We start from the raw sequence: 18,898 nt of genomic DNA on the forward strand, positions 1-18,898 counted from the left end.
ATTGTCAGCTCAGCATTTCACAGCCACCCGGAAACCCAGGACGATTACAGGAAACAGTCTGCCTCTAGTGTTTAGCACAAGAATGGAGTTCAAGTCATCTTCTTGCTCGGGAAATAAACAGAAAGCTTACAAGTAGCAAAATAAGTTTTTCCTGGTTCTTTGGAATTTAGGAAGACTGGCTTGTGTTAATGGGTAACACTAGAAACAAAAGAATCCTTTTTAATTCATTGTGGAATTTGTTCTTTTAACCACTTCAGCTCCAGAAGGATTTACCCACTCCCTGACCAGGCCATTGTTTTTTGCGATACGGCACTGCGCTGCTTTAACGGACAATTGCGCGGTCGTGCGACGTTGTACCCAAACTTAATTGATGTCCTTTTTTCCCCACAAATAGAGCTTTCTTTTGGTGGTATTTGATCACCTCTATGTTTTTTATTTTTTGTGCTATAAACAAAAAAAGAGCGACAGTTTAATAAAAAAAGAAAATAATTTATTTTTTACTTTTTGCTATAATAAATACCAAAAAAACGAATTTCTTCCTCAGTTTAGGCCGATATGTATTCTTCTACATATTTTTGGTAAAAAAAATTCCTAATTAGCGTATATTGATTGGTTTGTGCAAAAGTTATCGCATCTACAAAATAAAGGACAGATGTATGGCATTTTTATTATTTATTTATTTATTTTTTTACTAGTCATGGCGGTGATCTGACTGCAACATTTTTCTGCTACAAAAATGCACTGATTACTGTATAAATGACACCGGCAGGGAAGGGGTTAACACCAGGGGCGATCAAAGGGTTAAATGTTCCCTAAGGAGGTGCTTTCTAACAGTGGGGGGGAGTGGACTGACAGCGAGTACAGAGAGATCGCTGTTCCTGATCACTAGGAACAGACAATCTCACTCTACTCCCCTGACAGAACGGGTATCAGTTTACACTGGCAGATCCCCGTTCTACCTCTCTGTGGAGCGATAGCGGGTGGCTGGCGGACATTGAGTCCACAGGACCCGTTGATTGACTCCTCCGCTAGCGAATGGGCACGCATGCGCCCACAGATAGCCGTGTACGCGCCCAACGTATAATGACGGTGATTCGCGCAGGAGAGCCAACCTGCTGCAGTACAACTGCGGCGGCTGGTCAGTAAGTGGTTAAAAACAAATCAAATAATATTTGCATGGACACAGAACCTTTACATAATGTGCTTCCTTTGAAGCGGAAACACACTTATGCGGTGGGGGTGTGTTAAGTGACGTATTGCAATGCCATTCATTTTAACCGCTTCAGCCCCGGAAGATTTTACCCCCTTCCTGACCAGAGCACTTTTTGCAATTTGGCACTGCGTCGCTTTAACTGACAATTGCGCGGTCGTGCGACGTTGCACCCAAACAAAATTGTGTCCTTTTTTTCCCCACAAATAGAGCTTTCTTTTGGTGGTATTTGATCACTTCTGCGGTTTTTATTTTTTGCGCTATAAACAAAAAAAGAGCGTCAATTTTGAAAAAACGCAATATTTTTTACTTTTTGCTATAATAACTATCCCCCAAAAATATATGCTGTGCAGGGGAGATGACAGATCGCTGTTCATACTCTGTATGAACAGACGATCTGTTCTCCCCTCAGACAACCGTAAACCGTGTGTTTACACACACAGATCCCGGTTCTCCGCGTGCCCTGAGCAATCGCGGGAGCCCGGCAGTGATCGTGACCATTGGGTACTCGCATTAGCTTCGTGGGCGAGCAGGGGGGGAGTGTGCGCGCCCCCTAGTGGCCACAGGGTGAAGCGACGTTACATAACGTTGTTTCGCCCAGCCGTGCCATTCTGCCGCAGTACAACTGCGGCGGATGGTCGGCAAGTGGTTAAATGATACCCCAACAGCCAACACACTAGGCTTAAACTTGCACCAGGGAAAGGAGGAGGGCGATGGTTGACCCATGCCCCGACCACCGACCTTCACTTTATGTGGCCGATAGATAGGGTGGTACGCATGCCAAGGCAAATTTTGACCCCATGTCAGGTTTGGGCTGCCAATCCCAACCCATTAGAAGAAAGAGGGCCATGCGTAATGCACGCAATTGTGGGGCAGTGAGCTTTCAAGGGTTAAAAGAGGCCTACAGGAGGTGACATCGCCTGTTAGCTGCCTATCACCTGCTTTTGGGAAAAGAGATCCACCGCATATCACTTTTCAGAGGGCTGTCAGTGATAGCCACAAGTCCTAAGGCAACGCATCTTTGACCACAAGACACAGCAATGGCGGCCCATCCATATGGTGCACAGAGGCGCCGCCCCCCCTAATCCATACGCACAACGCCTAATTTACATGCAGTGCTTGCAGGGACCGCCGCCTTCCCGTTCATCTACTGAGACACAGTAATGCACAACCATGCATGTGGCACCCTGAGTTGGAAAAAATGCTGCATGACTGTTTTTTGTCTGTTCTTGCGCATAGGCAGTCTATTCATAAAAATGGGGCTGGTCCGGACGGGAAGAAATCAAAGCTGAACCTATCCATTTAGAGTGCTTTATGTATTTATTTCACACGTCCAGTGTGCTCAAGCTTCCTGCATGACCAATCACTGCTGTTCTGTATCCTTGTGCAGGGTGACAGGTCTTGTATCTGCCCCCTCCTGTAGTTTTCTGCAGGCAGCCTGTAGTAGTGGATAAAGCTGCTGGGTCCCCCTCCCAACTCTGCTCACTGTACAGCACAGTGATGATGTCACTACTACTTTTACAAGGTAATAACTGGATTTGCTAAGGTATTTGGTGCACACAAACTGGATTTATTTCCTTCGTAGCTACTGATGAAGATACAAAAGGTAACATTTTTGTTTACAGAGTTTAGCTTTAAAGTGATACTAAATTTTAATTTGAAGAAATAAACAATTGTTTTGCACAGAGCAGCTATGATCCTTCTCTGCTTGGGTCTCCCGTCGGCACTCCTGGCTCTTCCCCCTTTGCTGAGTGTCCCCACAGCAAGTTAGGTACTATGTAAACCTCAAAACGAGTTTGGCAAGCAGTAGAGCCGCCAAGTGTAATCCAGTAAAGTGAAAGGGGCTTCACCTCAACTACCTGTGATGCACACAGTTTCAGCATGGAAAGCTTTCAATGGTTAAAGTGGAAGTAAACCCTCCTATCACTTTCAGCCAAGGAAGCTGCCATCTTGGCATCTGTTTAATCTTCAACAGCCATGATGGTGCACATGTGATCAGTTATGACACCAGCCATTGGATGGTTTGACAGTTTGGTTGAGAGCACAACCAATGTGACAGTTACATTCCTAGCACGTGCCAGGACTGTAACTGTAACTGTAACTGCCCTTCAGTGACGCCCATCAGTGCCACCTATCAGTGCCCATCAGTGCCACCTTATCAGTGCAGCTTCATCAGCGCACATCAATGAAGAAGAAAAATGACCTGTTTACAAAATTTATAACAAAATTTTATAACAAAACTATAAAACTGTTTTGTTTTTTGTTTTTCAAAATTTTTGCAAAAAAATAAAAAACCCAACAGTGATTAAATACTACCAAAAGAAATCTCTATTTGTGGGAAAAAATGATGAAAAATGTAATTTGGGTAAAGTGTTGCATGACTGCGCAATTGTCGTTTAAAGAGTGACAGCGCTGAAAGCTTAAAAATTGGCCTCGGCAGGAAGGGGGTTTAAGTGCCCAGTAGGCATATGGTTAAACAAAACAAATTTGAAAAAAAACAATATATTTACTTTCTTCTATAAAACATCCAATAAAAAAAATTTAAAAATCTAATTTCTTCATCAGTTTAGGCCAATATGTATTCTGCTACATATTTTTGGTAAAAAAAATTCCAAAAAGCATATATAGATGTGTTTGTGTAAAAGTTATAGGCTCTACAAACTATGGGATATTTTTATTTATTTATTTTTTTAAATTTTACTAGTAATGGCGGTGATCAGCGACTTATAGCGGGACTGTGATATTGCAGCTGTCCAAATTTTTGGTCTTTTTTTTTGTTTACATATTAACCACATGCCGACCGGGCCATAGCCGAAAGATGGCTGCAGCGCGGTCGGCTTGTTCTGGGTGGACGTCCATCGGACGTCATCCGGAACTCTCGCTCCCCGCGCGCCCGGTGGGGCGCGTGCACGATAGTGTCCGTGCTCACCAGGTTCACGGGACCCGGCGCATCACGGATCGGGGTAAAGCGCCAATGACAGCGGCCCTTTACCACGTGATCGCTCCCTCCAATGAGGGAGCGATCATAATGTCAACAAACTGGGGTCATGCAAAGGTCCCAGCTCTTTTCTCTCCTCACACCAATACAGAGTGAGAGGAGAGAAGAGAGATCGAGTGACAAAACGACTGATAAATAGTGAGTGAAAGTACTACAGTGCCCAGCAGTGCCATACAGTGCCACTACAGTGCTAAATTGTGCCCTACAGTGCCACTACACTTCCCATCATTGCCACTACAGTACCCATCTGTGTCACCAGTGCCACTACACTACCCATCAGTGCCACTACAGTACCCATCTGTGCCACTAGTGCCACTACAGTACCCATCAGTGCCACTACAGTACCCATCAGTGCGACTAAAGTGTCCATCAGTGCCACTACAGTGCTCATCTGTGCCATCAGTGCCACTATAGTGCTCATCATGTCCACTTCACGGCCACCAGTGCCCATCAGTGCCACCTCTGCCACTACAGTGCTCATCTGTGCCGCCAGTGCCACCTCAGTGCTCCGTCAGTGCCACACCAGTGCCCAGTGCCACTACAGTGCTCATCTGTGCCACATCGGTGCCATCAGTGCCACTACAGTGCCACCTCTGCCACTTCAGTGCCAATCTGTGCTGCCAGTGCCACGTCAGTGCTCCGTCAGTGCCACACCAGTGCCCAGTGCCACTACAGTGCTCATCTGTGTCACCAGTGCCACATCGGTGCCATCAGTGCCACCTGTGCCACTACAGTGCCCATCGGTGCCACCAGTGCCACGTCAGTGCTCCATCAGTGCCACACCAGTGCCACTACAGTGCTCATCATTGCCACATTAGTGCCAATACAGTGCTCATTTGTGCCATTAGTACCACATCAGCATCACTAGAGTGCTCATCTGCACCACTACAGCGCTCATCTGCGCCACTACATCGCTCATCAGTGCCACTACAGCGCTCATCGGTTTCACTACAGTACCCAATAGTGCACATCAGTGCCCATAAGTGAGTGCTCATCAGTGTCACCATATCAGTGGATCCTCATCAGCGCCCATCAGTGCTACCTTAGTGCACATCAGTGCCAGATAATCAGTGCATCTTCAGTGTGATGCACTAGTGTACATCAGTGCAACCTTATCAGTACCCATCAGTGCACCCTCATCAGTACCCAGCAGTGCACCCTCATCAGTACCCAGCAGTGCACCCTCATCAGAACCCAGCAGTGCACCCTCATCAGAATCCAGCAGTGCACCCTCATCAGAACCCAGCAGTGCAGCCTTTTCGGCACCCAGCAGTGCAGCCTTATTAGACCAACCTCATCAGCACCCAGCAGTGCAGCCATATCTGTCCAAGTGTCCCTACCACAGCAGTTTGTCACCACAGCCCACAGTCACCAGTATGGCGAAAAAAAAAATTTCCACTGAGGAGGCATACCAACAGCTTAGCTTGACTGACGAGAGCAGCGGGGAGCTCTCTGAGTCTGCGTCTGATTCTGGTTCAGAATATGAACCCGTTGTAAGCAGTGGGTCTGATACAGAATCGGAGGAAGAGCAAAGTGTGCCTGTGAAACAAAGGCGCTCTGGCATAGAACAGCAGGCTACCATAAGTAGTGCTTCCCTATGCTCTTGAAAACCCTCTGTGGCTTCCCCCTAATTCAGGAGTAGCAAACATCCCCCCTTTCATTGCCCAGCCAGGTGTTCAGGTGAACACAGAGAATTTTGCCCCTATTGGTTTTTTTTATTTAATTTTTACCCAAGACCTATTGTCCTCCATTGTGGCCCAGTGCAACCTCTATGCACAACAATTTATAACAAGCAACCCTGGTTCAAGTTATGCCCGTCCTTATGAGTGGAGAGCATTGACAGTGGAGGAATTTAAATTATTTTTAGGGCTAAAATTCAATATGGGACTCACAAAAAAAATGAATTATACTTCTATTGGTCCACCAACCCCATCCACCATATGCCAATCTATTCATCCATTATGCAAAGATCAAGATACCTCATAATAATGTGTTTCCTCCATTACAATGACAACACCCAGTGCCCTCCCCGAAATGACCCATCACATGACAAATTATTTAAAATTCGGCCACTTCTAAATTTTTTCTCTGAGAAATTCCCCCAGTTATTTATCCCCGACCAAAATATCTCCATGGATGAGTCATTGGTCCACCTCCCAGGCAGGCTTGGCTTCAAGCAGTTTATCCCCAGTAAAAGGGCTCGATATGGGGTTAAGCTCTACAATCTATGTGACCAAGAAACAGGGTACATCTACGCCTTCCGGGTGTACGAAGGGAAGGACACCCAACTGCATCCCCCTGAATGTCCAGAGTACATCGGAGCCAGCAGAAAGGTTGTTTGGGAGCTTGTATATCCACTCCTTGGAAAGGGTTACCACCTTTATGTGGATAATTACTATACAAGCTTGCCTCTCTTCCGCAATCTTTACTGCAAGGACACTCCAGCGTGTGGTACAGTGCGAGCCAATAGGAATGGCTTCCCGCACAGGCTCATTACTGAAAGACTACGACAAGGGGAGACGGCGTCTTTGCGGAATGAAGAGATATTGGCTCTCAGGCAGAGGGACAAAAGAAACGTCCACATACAACGATCCACAACGACACCTACGTGGAAATCCCCAGAAGAATCCAGCCCAATCCAGAAACCGAAATGTGTCCATGATTATAATTTGTTCATGGGGGGGAGTCGACTTCAATGACCAGATGATCGAACCCTAGCTTCCCACAAGAAAAAGCTGCTTTTGGTATAAAAAAGTCTCCATATATCTTTTCATTTTGGCCATTTACAATAGTTTTGTTATTTACCGTAAACCTACAGAGAGCCCCGTATCTTATCTTCAGTACCAAGAAGAAATTATCTCAACCCTTTTGTACCCTGAAAGCGCACCAGAAAGCATTCGCTCGGATTCAGTGAGCAGACTCCACGAACGCCACTTTCCTGAAAAACTCCCTCACCATGAAACAGGCCAGAAACGTCAGAAGAGATGCCCGGTGTGCTTCAGAGGAGGAGCTAGAAAAGACACCGTGTATTATTGTCCTGATTGTCCTTCCCAACCAGGCTTTTGTATTGATGAATGTTTTCGCCGTTACCATCTAATTTCCTTACAATCTACCACATTTTTGAAGGCCCTTCATATTTCTAACACATAGCATGAACCAAGAATTACATCCTAAAATACATTCTGCTGAGCAAAGGGTAAACAATACTTCTACATTATTAGGGAAGTATTGTTTACCCTTTGCTCAGCAGAATGTATTTTAGGATGTAATTCTTGGTTCATGCTATGTGTTAGAAATATGAAGGGCCTTCAAAAATGTGGTAGATTGTAAGGAAATTAGATGCTCCTAGAACGCCTGAATGTGCTACTTCAATGTTGGGCCTCTGTATGTGGCCAGGCTGTGTAAAAGTCTCACACATGTGGTATCGCCATACTCAGGAGGAGTAGCAGAATATATTTTGGGGTGTCATTTTTGCTATGTACATGCTATGTGTTGGAAATATCTTAGAAATGGACAACTTTGTGTAAAAAATATGCGTTTTAATTTTTTCTCCACATTTTTCAAAAACTTCTGGAAAAAAATGAACCGTTCAAAAGACTCATCATGCCTCATAGATTACACGTTGGGGTGTTTGCTTTACAAAATAGGGTCACTTTGTGGGCGTTTCCATTGTCCTGGTGCTCCAGGGCCTTCAAAAGTGTAATAGGTGGTTGAGAGTTTAGATATGCAATTTATGCTCCTAGAATGCCTGAATGTGCTACTTCAATGTTCGGCCTCTGTATGTGGACAGGCTGTGTAAAAGTCACACACATGTGGTATTGCCATACTCAGGAGGTGTAGCAGAATATATTTTGGGGTGTCATTTTTGCTATGTACATGCTATGTGTTTGAAATATCTTAGAAATGGACAACTTTGTGTAAAAAAAATGCGTTTTCATTTTTTTTCCACATTTTCCAAAAACTTTTGGAAAAAAAAGAACCGTTCAAAAGACTCATCATGCCTCATAGATTATACGTTGGGGTGTTTACTTTCCAAAATTGGTCACTTTGTGGGCGTTTCCATTGTCCTGGTGCTCCAGGGCCTTCAAAAGTGTAATAGGTGGTTGAGAGATTAGATATGCAATTTATGCTCCTAGAATGCCTGAATGTGCTACTTCAATGTTGGGCCTCTGTATGTGGTCAGGGTGTGTAAAAGTCTCACACATGTGGTATCTCCATGCTCAGGAGGAGTAGCAGAATGTATTTTGGGGTGTCATTTGTGGAAAGTACATGTCATGTGAGAGAAATAACCTGTTATAATGACAATTTGGTGTGAAAAAAAATAAAAATAAAAAAAATCTTAATTTTGCAAAAAATTGTGGGAAAAAATGACAACTTCAAAAAACTCACCATGCCTCTTACTAAATACCTTGGAATGTCTACTTTCCAAAAGGGGTCATTTTGTGGGTATTTGTACTTTCCTGGTTTGTAAGGGTCTCAAGAAATGAGATAGGCCTCAGTACATCAGGTGTGATCAATTTTCAGTGATTGGCACCATAGCTTGTAGATGCTATAACTTTCACACAGACTAAATAATATCCACTAATTTGGGTTATTTTTACCAAAGATATGTAGCAGTATAAATTTTGGCCCAAATTTATGAAGAAAAATTACTTATTTGCAAAATTGTATAATACAAATGAAGAAAAATGCATTTTTTTACAAAATTTTCGGTCTTTTTTCATTTATAGCACAGAAAATTAAAAGCCCAGAGGTGATCAAATACCACCAAAAAAAAGCTCTATTTGTGTGAAAAAAAGGATGAAAATTTCATATGGGTACAGTGTTGCATGTCTGAGTAATTGTCATTCAAAGTGTGAGAGCACCGAAAGCTGAAAATTGGTCTGGTTAGGAAACCAAAAGAAAGCTCTATTTGTGTGAAAAATGTAATTTGGGTACAGTGTTGCATGACCACACATTTGCCAGTTAACCACTTTCTGCCCATGCTATAGCTGAAAGACAGCTACAGCATGGGCTTATGCCCCCCTCTGTGATCGCTGAGTCCTCCAGACTGAACTGATCACAGTTCGGAGTAAAGGGTCAATCACAGCGGACCTTTATGACATGATCAGCTGTGTCTGATGACAGCTAATCGCGATGTAAACACAAGCTGGTTATCAGCTTTCCTTTCCTCACGCTGACAGCACGAGAGGAGAAGAGAGCTGATAACCGACTTCTGTTAAAGAGACATCTACAGTGAGGGAAAAAGTATTTGATCACTGCTGATTTTGTACATTTGCCCACTGACAAAATAAGCATTTGACCCCTTCGCAAAACATGACTTAGTACTTGGTGGCAAAACCCTTTTTGGCAATCACAGAGGTCAGACATTTCTTGTAGTTGGCCACCAGGTTTGCACACATCTCAGGAGGGATTTTGTCCCACTCCTCTTTGCAGATCCTCTCCAAGTCATTAAGGTTTGGAAGCTGACACTTGGTAACTCGAACCTTTAGCTCCCTTCACATATTTTCTATGGGATTAAGGTCTGGAGACTGGCTAGGCCACTCTAGGACCTTAATGTGCTTCTTCTTGAGCCACTCCTTTGTTGCCTTGGTCGTGTTTTGGGTCATTGTCATGCTGGAATACACATCCATGACCCATTTTAATGCCCTGGCTGAGGGAAGGAGGTTCTCACCCAAGATTTAAGGTTACATTGCCCCATCCATCGTCCCTTTGATGCGGTGAAGTTGTCCTGTCCCCTTAGCAGAAAAACACCCCCAAAGCATAATGTTTCCACCTCCATGTTTGACCATGGGGATGGTGTTCTTGGGGGTCATAGGCAGCATTCCTCCTCTTCCAAATACGGCAAGTTGAGTTTATGCCAAAGAGCTCAATTTTGGTCTCATCTGACCACAACACTTTCACCCAGTTCTCCTCTGAATCATTCAGATGTTCATTAGCAAACTTCAGATGGGCCTGTACGTGTGCTTTCTTGAGCAGGGGGACCTTGCGGGCACTGCATGATTTCAGTCCTTCACGGCATAGTGTGCTACCAATTGTTTTCTTGATGATTATGGTCCCAGCTGCCTTGAGATCATTGACAAGATTCTCCCATGTAGTTCTGGGCTGATTCCTCACCGTTCACCTGATCAATGAAACTCCACGAGGTGAGATCTTGCATGAAGCCCCAGACCAAGGGAGATTTACAGTTATTTTGTGTTTCTTTCATTTGCGATTAATCGCACCAACTGTTATTACCCTCTCACCAAGCTGCTTGGCGATGGTCTTATAGCCCATTCCAGCCTTGTGTAGGTCTACAATCTTGTCCCTGACATCCTTGGATAGCTCTTTGGTCATGGCTATGGTGGAGAGCTTGAAATCTGATTAATTGATTGCTTCTGTGGACAGGTGTCTTTTATACAGGTAACAAGCTGAGACTACTGTACGAGAACCCCCTAATGGGGCTTTAAAGCAGCCAGAAAAATACAATGTTGATGGTTGAAAAAATTCAGTTTTATTAATACAAAAAGTATATAAGTAGCATAATATAAAAATCACTAAGGATGGGTACTGACTAATCGAGTCATGACATGATCTGAGTATGGCATACCATTACAATAGACAAAGCATACAATTGAACCAGGCACTAGGCACAATGCATTAAATGGCGACCAAGGTTATCTTAAAAGTAAATTCTTAAAAGCCGTAGCAACAGATTTTGCCTGTGATACCATACATGTGTGTGGGGCAACAGAAGTTGTATACGTTAATCCTGACGCGTTTCGACCCTTCCCAGGTCCTCTTCAGAGGATAGTTGCCCCCTATGAAAAAGGTCAACATGTGTCAGACATAGCATCAAAACCAACAGTACCAGACTTATGTACATGCACCATCATATTAGAGTTGTCTAAATCCTATAGTTACCTATTATAGAAATTATGACGTTTCCGCGTGCAGTTTAAGTATTGTAAGTTGTTATATTTTTAGGTGGTGCAGTTTCTCTTTAGTTCCCCTGTCTCCCCCGTGTCAGAGCAGCTCCCAGGAGAGCGGGCGGTGGGCCAAGTGTGTCTTGCGAGGGATCACATCTGACAACCCCCGTGTAGAACGGGGAAGTTTGGGGAAGGAGGGGCAGCGAACAACCCGAAAAGCACCTAAAAGGGATATAGGTTATTGCCAGAAATAAAAATAGAAGGGTATAAAGTGTTAGATGCTGAAGAGTAAAAAGTCACTAGATTACTCTACACAGATTGGAAGGTTTCCCAGCTATGGAGATTTAAAAAGGTGTTGGATGGTGGGTACATGGGTGTGCAGAGGGCATAGCTAGGGGAAAGGGAAAAAAAGTTATTTTGTGTTTCTTTCATTTGCGATTAATCGCACCAACTGTTGTTACCCTCTCACCAAGCTGCTTGGCGATGGTCTTATAGCCCATTCCAGCCTTGTGTAGGTCTACAATCTTGTCCCTGACATCCTTGGATAGCTCTTTGGTCATGGCTATGGTGGAGAGCTTGAAATCTGATTAATTGATTGCTTCTGTGGACAGGTGTCTTTTATACAGGTAACAAGCTGAGACTAGGAGCACTCTCAAAGTGACGGTTCACACAGGGGCGGCACGACTTGCAGGTCTCCTCACCGAGGCGACCTGCACACGACTTCAGCCGCGACTTGCAAAACGACTTCTGTATAGAAGTCAATGCAAGTCGCCTGAAGTTGCCCCCAAAATACTACAGGAACCTTTTTCTAAGACTAGGAGCACTCTCTAAGTGCCGGTTCACACAGGGGCGGCACGACTTGCAGGTCTCCTCACCGAGGTGACCTGCACACGACTTCAGCCGCGACTTGCAAAACGACTTCTGTATAGAAGTCAATGCAAGTCGCCTGAAGTTGCCCCAAAAATACTACAGGAACCTTTTTCTAAGTCAGAGCGACTTGCGTCGCTCCTGTTAGAACGGTTCCATAGTAGAGGACGGGACGCGACTTGTCAGGCGGCTAGGTTGCCTGACAAGTGGCCCCTGTGTGAACCGGCACTAAGAGAGTGCTCGTTACCTGTATAGAAGACACCTTGGAGCCAGAAATCTTGCTGATTTATAGGGGATCAAATAAATTAATGCAAATCAATTAATAACTTTTTGAAATGCATTTTTCTGGATATTTTTGTTGTTATTCTGTCTCTCACTGTTAAAATAAACCTACCATTAAAATAATAGACTGATCATTTATCAGTGGGAAAACGTACAAAATCAGCAGGGGATCAAATGAGGGGAGACAATGAAGGTCTGTGGGTATCAGTGAGTGTATATGTATCTATGAGGAGACAATGAAGGTCTGTGTGTGTCAGTGTATATCATTATCTATGAGAGGAGACAATGAAGGTCTGTGGGTATCAGTGAGGGTATATGTATCTATGAGGAGACAATGAAGGTCTTTGGGTATCAGTGTATATCATTATCTATGAGAGGAGAAAATGAAGGTCTGTAGGTATCAGTGAGGGTATATGTATCTATGAGGAGACCATGAAGGTCTGCGGGTATCAGTGAGTGTATATGTATCTATGAGGAGACAATGAAGGTCTGTGGGTATCAGTGAGTGTATATGTATCTATGAGGAGACCATGAAGGTCTGTGGGTATCAGTGAGTGTATATGTATCTATGAGGAGACCATGAAGGTCTGTGGGTATCAGTGAGTGTATATGTATCTATGAGGAGACCATGAAGGTCTGTGGGTATCAGTGAGTGTATATGTATCTATGAGGAGACAATGAAGGTCTGTGGGTATCAGTGAGTGTATATGTATCTATGAGGAGACAATGAAGGTCCGTGAGTATCAGTGTATATCTATGAGGGGAGACAATGAAGGTCTGTGGGTATCAGTGTATATCATTATCTATGAGAGGAGACAATGAAGGTCTGCGGGTATCAGTGAGTGTATATGTATCTATGAGGAGACCATGAAGGTCTGTGGGTATCAGTGAGTGTATATGTATCTATGAGGAGACCATGAAGGTCTGCGAGTATCAGTGAGTGTATATGTATCTATGAGGAGACCATGAAGGTCTGCGGGTATCAGTGACTGTATATGTATCTATGAGGAGACAATGAAGGTCTGCGGGTATCAGTGAGTGTATATGTATCTATGAGGAGACCATGAAGGTCTGTGGGTATCAGTGAGTGTATATGTATCTATGAGGAGACCATGAAGGTCTGCGAGTATCAGTGAGTGTATATGTATCTATGAGGAGACCATGAAGGTCTGCGGGTATCAGTGAGTGTATATGTATCTATGAGGAGACAATGAAGGTCTGTGGGTATCAGTGAGTGTATATGTATCTATGAGGAGACAATGAAGGTCTGTGGGTATCAGTGAGTGTATATTTATCTATGAGGAGACAATGAAGGTCTGTGAGTATCAGTGTATATCTATGAGGGGAGACAATGAAGGTCCGTGAGTATCAGTGTATATCTATGAGGGGAGACAATGGAGGTCTCTGGGTATCAGTGTATATATATGAGAAGACAATGAAGGTCTGTGGGTATCAGTGTATATCTATGAGGAGACAATGAAGGTCTGTGGGTATTAGTGAGTGTATATGTATCTATGAGGAGACCATGAAGGTCTGCGGGTATCAGTGAGTGTATATGTATCTATGAGGAGACCATGAAGGTCTGCGGGTATCAGTGAGTGTATATGTATCTATGAGGAGACAATTAAGGTCTGTGGGTATCAGTGTATATCATTATATATGAGAGGAGACAATGAAGGTCTGCGGGTATCAGTGAGTGTATATGTATCTATGAGGAGACCATGAAAGTCTGCGGGTATCAGTGAGGGTATATGTATCTATGAGGAGACAATGAAGGTCTGTGGGTATCAGTGAGTGTATATGTATCTATGAGGAGACAATGAAGGTTTGTGGGTATCAGTGACTGTATATGTATCTATGAGGGGAGACAACGAAGGTCCGTGAGTATCAGTGTATATCTATGAGGGTAGACAATGGAGGTCTCTGGGTATCAGTGTATATCTATGAGAAGACAATGAAGGTCTGCGGGTATCAGTGTATATCTATGAGGAGACCATGAAGGTCTGTGGGTATCAGTGAGTGTAGATGTATCTATGAGGAGACCATGAAGGTCTGTGGGTATCAGTGAGTGTATATGTATCTATGAGGAGACCATGAAGGTCTGCGGGTATCAGTGAGTGTATATGTATCTATGAGGAGACCATGAAGGTCTGCGGGTATCAGTGAGTGTATATGTATCTATGAGGAGACGTATATCAAGATGTATATCAATGAAGGTCTGCGGGTATCAGTGAGTGTATATGTATTTATGAGGAGACCATGAAGGTCTGTGGGTATCAGTGAGTGTATATCTATGAGGAGACAATGAAGGTCTGCGGGTATCAGTGAGTGTATATGTATCTATGAGGAGACAATGAAGGTCTGTGGGTATCAGTGAGTGTATATGTATCTATGAGGAGACCATGAAGGTCTGTGGGTATCAGTGAGTGTATATCTATGAGGAGACAATGAAGGTCTGAGGGTATCAGTGAGTGTATATGTATCTATGAGGAGACAATTAAGGTCTGAGGGTATCAGTGAGTGTATATGTATCTATGAGGAGACAATGAAGGTCTGCGGGTATCAATGTATATCATTATCTATGAAAGGAGACAATGAAGGTCTGAATGTTCTCCTCAGAGAAGCCAGGCCGGTCTATCGCCACACAGAGCAGGCAAAACCAAACCACGTGATCACGGGCTCCTAGTTCGGGCAGCAACCTGTCGCTGTTTAGCCGCCGGGGAACCACAAGTTCCATACTGCCAAGCCTGCCACTGCATTGACAATGAAGGTGTTGACCATGAGCCCGGGAGAAAGGCAGCCATACGTATGCCCATGAGAACATTTCACCCATGACCCTAGCTTTGAACGTGCGTGTATCCGCCTCTTGTCCCCGGCGTGATCCCTCCCTCTCTCCCTTCGTGTGAAGCTTGGCGGGCGGTGTTGGCGCGCTAGGCTTTGCGGTGTGTCGCTTAGTCTCTCAGCCTTCTCCTCGTTGTCTCCGGTGTCATGGCGCAGAGCACAGCCGGTCCCCTCCCCACCATTCAGGCAGGCCTGAGGGAGGCCCTGCTGGAGACGCTGAGCGGTATTCTGTCCCCGGGACATGAGGTGCGGGCAGCGGCGGAGGAGCAGCTGAAAGTGCTAGAAGTGACAGAGGGTGAGTAATGAATGGGATGGCAAGGCAGTCATCCTAGGCGCACAGGGTGTCTGGAGGGTGCACTACAAGGACCAGGGATGGCTGACTGACACTCCAATCCAACTTGCCATACAGGATATGCAGCAGTCCCACAGGGAAGGACAACTGTGGCCATCATAGGGTTGGGCTGCACAGATGTTTGCTCCTTTTTTTTTTTAATGATTTCCAAATAAATTACTTTACTTTAAAAATGAATATATACCAACATAGGCACAGGTTTTGTAGATAATGTTATAAAAGACTCTCCCCCTAGTAAAGCTGGACATACATGTTACAATTTGATTCTCTGATTTTCCTTAAAGTGGAATAAAAGGGGAAGTTCTGCTGTAAGCCCTGGTTTACATCGCTGCAGCTTTCAAATCGTGATTCTTCAGTGCAATCTCAAAGCCACATCAGTGGGATTTGGATCTCTGATTTCAATGCACTTCATTTAACAGACGTCTACGCAAGTCCTAATGAAATTGGTAAAAAGTCGTTTAGGAACCTTTTTCATAATCGCTGTGACATGAGTCTTTGAGATGTGAAAAACTGTTCCACTGCCAGCAATGGGGTGCGATTTTCAACTATTAGCTTGAGTTCACACTATTGCAAACATAGACCCCGATTGTGTTTCGCGCCCCATTGTTGCGCAGATCACATGCGATTGGCTGTGCGATTCAAATTCAGCCATACAGTTTGTATGGCTGAACTCGCATTGCATTCGCACAAAAATGCTGCAGGAACCTTTTTTTTCCCCCGCACTGGAATCGAATCGCAAGGGTGCGATCTGATTCCTGTCCGAATTCACAGTTCGCACTGCAACCTGCGGACCGATCTGGGGGTGTCATTAACTGTGTATTGACATCCGCAGCGGTTCGCAGAGGGCAGTGTGAACTGCCTGTGAGGGAGATTCGATGCGGGAACCCCCACTAGATTTGCGCAGGTTCCCGCATCGCAATAGTGTGAACCAGGGGCACAAATAGCATGTAAAGATGGTAACAATAAAATAACAATAGCTGAACAAAGTCCTCTTCATCAGAAGGAAGTGGTAACACTCTGTTTAGCGAAATCCATAATGAAAGGACACTCAGAAGGGAGATGTAAACACCATCGCCAACACCCAAACAAACTGACCCTTACCATCAGTGTATGGGTTATACACATGTGTAGAAAACAGATAGCAAGAGGCAACCTTCCTGGGATAGACCAACGTTTCTCCAATGGAGCCCTGGGCGACAAGAGACTGGTGACGCAGGACGCGGTTGGACGGTGACACGGCGACCATCTTTGTGGCTAGAAGCACTGGACGCTTCATATTGCTCTATATCTTCTTACCAAATGAGGAGACCTAAAGCCTTCCATGTAGTTTAGAGGAAAAGGAATATGTTTATGCTACTCCATTGGAGAAACGTTGGTCTGTCCCAGGAAGGTTGCCTCTTGCTATCTGTTTTCTACACAGGTGTATAACCCATACACTTATGGTAAGGGTCAGTTTGTTTGGGTGTTGGCGATGGTGTTTACATCTCCCTTCTGAGTGTCCTTTCATTATAAATTTCGCTAAACAGAGTGTCACCACTTCCTTCTGATGAAGAGGACTTTGTTCAGCTATTGTTGTTTTATTTTTACCCTTATGGGGACATTTACACTTAATTTCTAGCACTGCGCCACTCCTCCTAATATCTTTTCAATTGTATCCAGCAATTTTTTGTGTCAGCAGCTTTTACTTTACATCATATTAAGCGCAACAGATTTTGTTTTTTTTAGCACATAAAGATGCACCAATGTGAATGGTTGCAAAAGGGATAAGTTCATCTTAAGAAGAAAAAAAAAACCCTTTTTGCAGGTAAATTGACATTTGCTATATATTTTTTTAGCCTGGAAAGCATTGCACCAGTGATCAGCAGATCGCAGGTGATGTGCAGGACTCTTGCAGACTGTCGGTGTAAGCTGTCAAGCCCATCTAACGAACTTCGAACATCATACAGGCAGCCAGTTACATGCTGACAGGAAGAATCGATGAGCTACCACAGTGCTCAACAGCGCCCTGGTAGGTTATTGAGAACTACAAGCCAACAGCCGCATAGGCTGTCGGGACTCATAGTTTTCCCATTCACAAAACACTGGGAATGAATGACGAGAACAGGCAGCTGTAGCCCTGCGTGGTCACTTCTTTTTTTTTTTTTCAGATTGTGACAACTGTCATGCACTCCCTCAGTTACTCATGGGTAGCCAGAGCAAGGGGTAGAAAACTGGGTACTCCTAGTCTACTGAGCGGGCCTAATTCTGCTGCCTTGCGCTGAATGACCGTATAATTTATTGGTAAATGTAAAGCTAATGTACACGTTAGATTTCACAGTAGATTCTTCTATTCATGGTAAAGAGTGTGTATGGAAGAATATTCCCTGCTGGCTATTTTATTCTGGCAACTGCTTGAATACCTGAGTAATGACTGCATCTCATAGGATGCAGTCACTGTTCAGCTGACAGTTTTCCACCCAACTCTTTTTTTGATTTTTCAAGTAAGTTTTGTCTAGCCAGGTGGTGCCAAACGGGCCACCCACAGCTTGAGTTTTGGCCACTTCAACAGGAATTGGCCAATATTCAAGAGGTGTATGGCCAGCTTAAAGGTGACACATAAGTAGTGTAAGGGTCTACCCAATTAGATATACCATGGACTAAATGTTATCGTAGCCTCTTTGCATGATAAAGTTAATGAATTAGAATGAGGCCCCGTTCACATCTGAGCGACATCTAGTGTTTTTGGAGTGGTACCATTCATTTTTCAATGGGTCTCCCTCTGCTCTGAAAAAGTTCCAAAGACGTTCACGTGCCAAATTTTGGCACTGAGCCAGGCACATATGGCGTTGTCTTTTGGAGGGAAGTACCCGCCCACACTGAGAGAATAGCGCTGGAGGACTTCCTTTGTAGTATGCGGTGCATACTGGCACAAAGCTGCATGGGTCCAGATAGAAGAAAAAAAATGCTAGTTTACTAACTCTTTAATTGTTCAGTCATATTGAAGAGATATGCTCACACACTTATTAGAATCTTAGTAGTCAAGTATAAGTACATAATGCTAACATGATGTGTTTAGTGTTTGCTCATTGCTTTCTCTCTTTTATCAGAATTCGGGGTACATTTGGCTGAGCTGACAGTTGACCCACAAGGTGCCCTGGCCATTAGACAGGTAAACCGGTGAATTCTTATTCATCTTAGTTTACAAGCTTTCTGTTACTCTATTATTGAGCTATTACTCTGTTACAGCCAAAATGTTTTTACTAGTTTTGAACACAGTGGGGAAGGGTTATAACATCTGTGGGTTTTACTGCTATACAGGGGAGAAATTCCCTACCACTTCCTGTTCTGCTGACAGTGTTTTATCAGGCAAATAGTGAGGGAAGCAACAACACAGACCAGTGAAAACATGTTTTTAGTGGAGCAGAGGAAGACTGGAACACCTGTCGGACTTTAATTTCTGT

General features: G+C 44.2%; 1 protein-coding gene across 1 annotated transcript in view; it reads left to right on the forward strand.

Annotated features, from left to right (window-relative positions):
- Nucleotides 1-15,103: 15,103 nt before the first annotated feature.
- The window catches only part of IPO9 (importin 9), a 98,791-nt gene continuing 94,996 nt past the window's right edge, over nucleotides 15,104-18,898 (forward strand). The window contains exons 1-2 of the mRNA XM_073616075.1: nucleotides 15,104-15,401; nucleotides 18,545-18,606. Of these exons, the coding sequence (XP_073472176.1) occupies nucleotides 15,254-15,401; nucleotides 18,545-18,606 (210 nt within the window). The 5' untranslated portion in view covers nucleotides 15,104-15,253. The remainder of the gene's footprint in view (nucleotides 15,402-18,544; nucleotides 18,607-18,898) is intronic.

Source organism: Aquarana catesbeiana, linkage group LG02 (genome assembly GCF_042186555.1).
Source record: "Aquarana catesbeiana isolate 2022-GZ linkage group LG02, ASM4218655v1, whole genome shotgun sequence".
Classification (NCBI taxonomy): domain Eukaryota; kingdom Metazoa; phylum Chordata; class Amphibia; order Anura; family Ranidae; genus Aquarana; species Aquarana catesbeiana.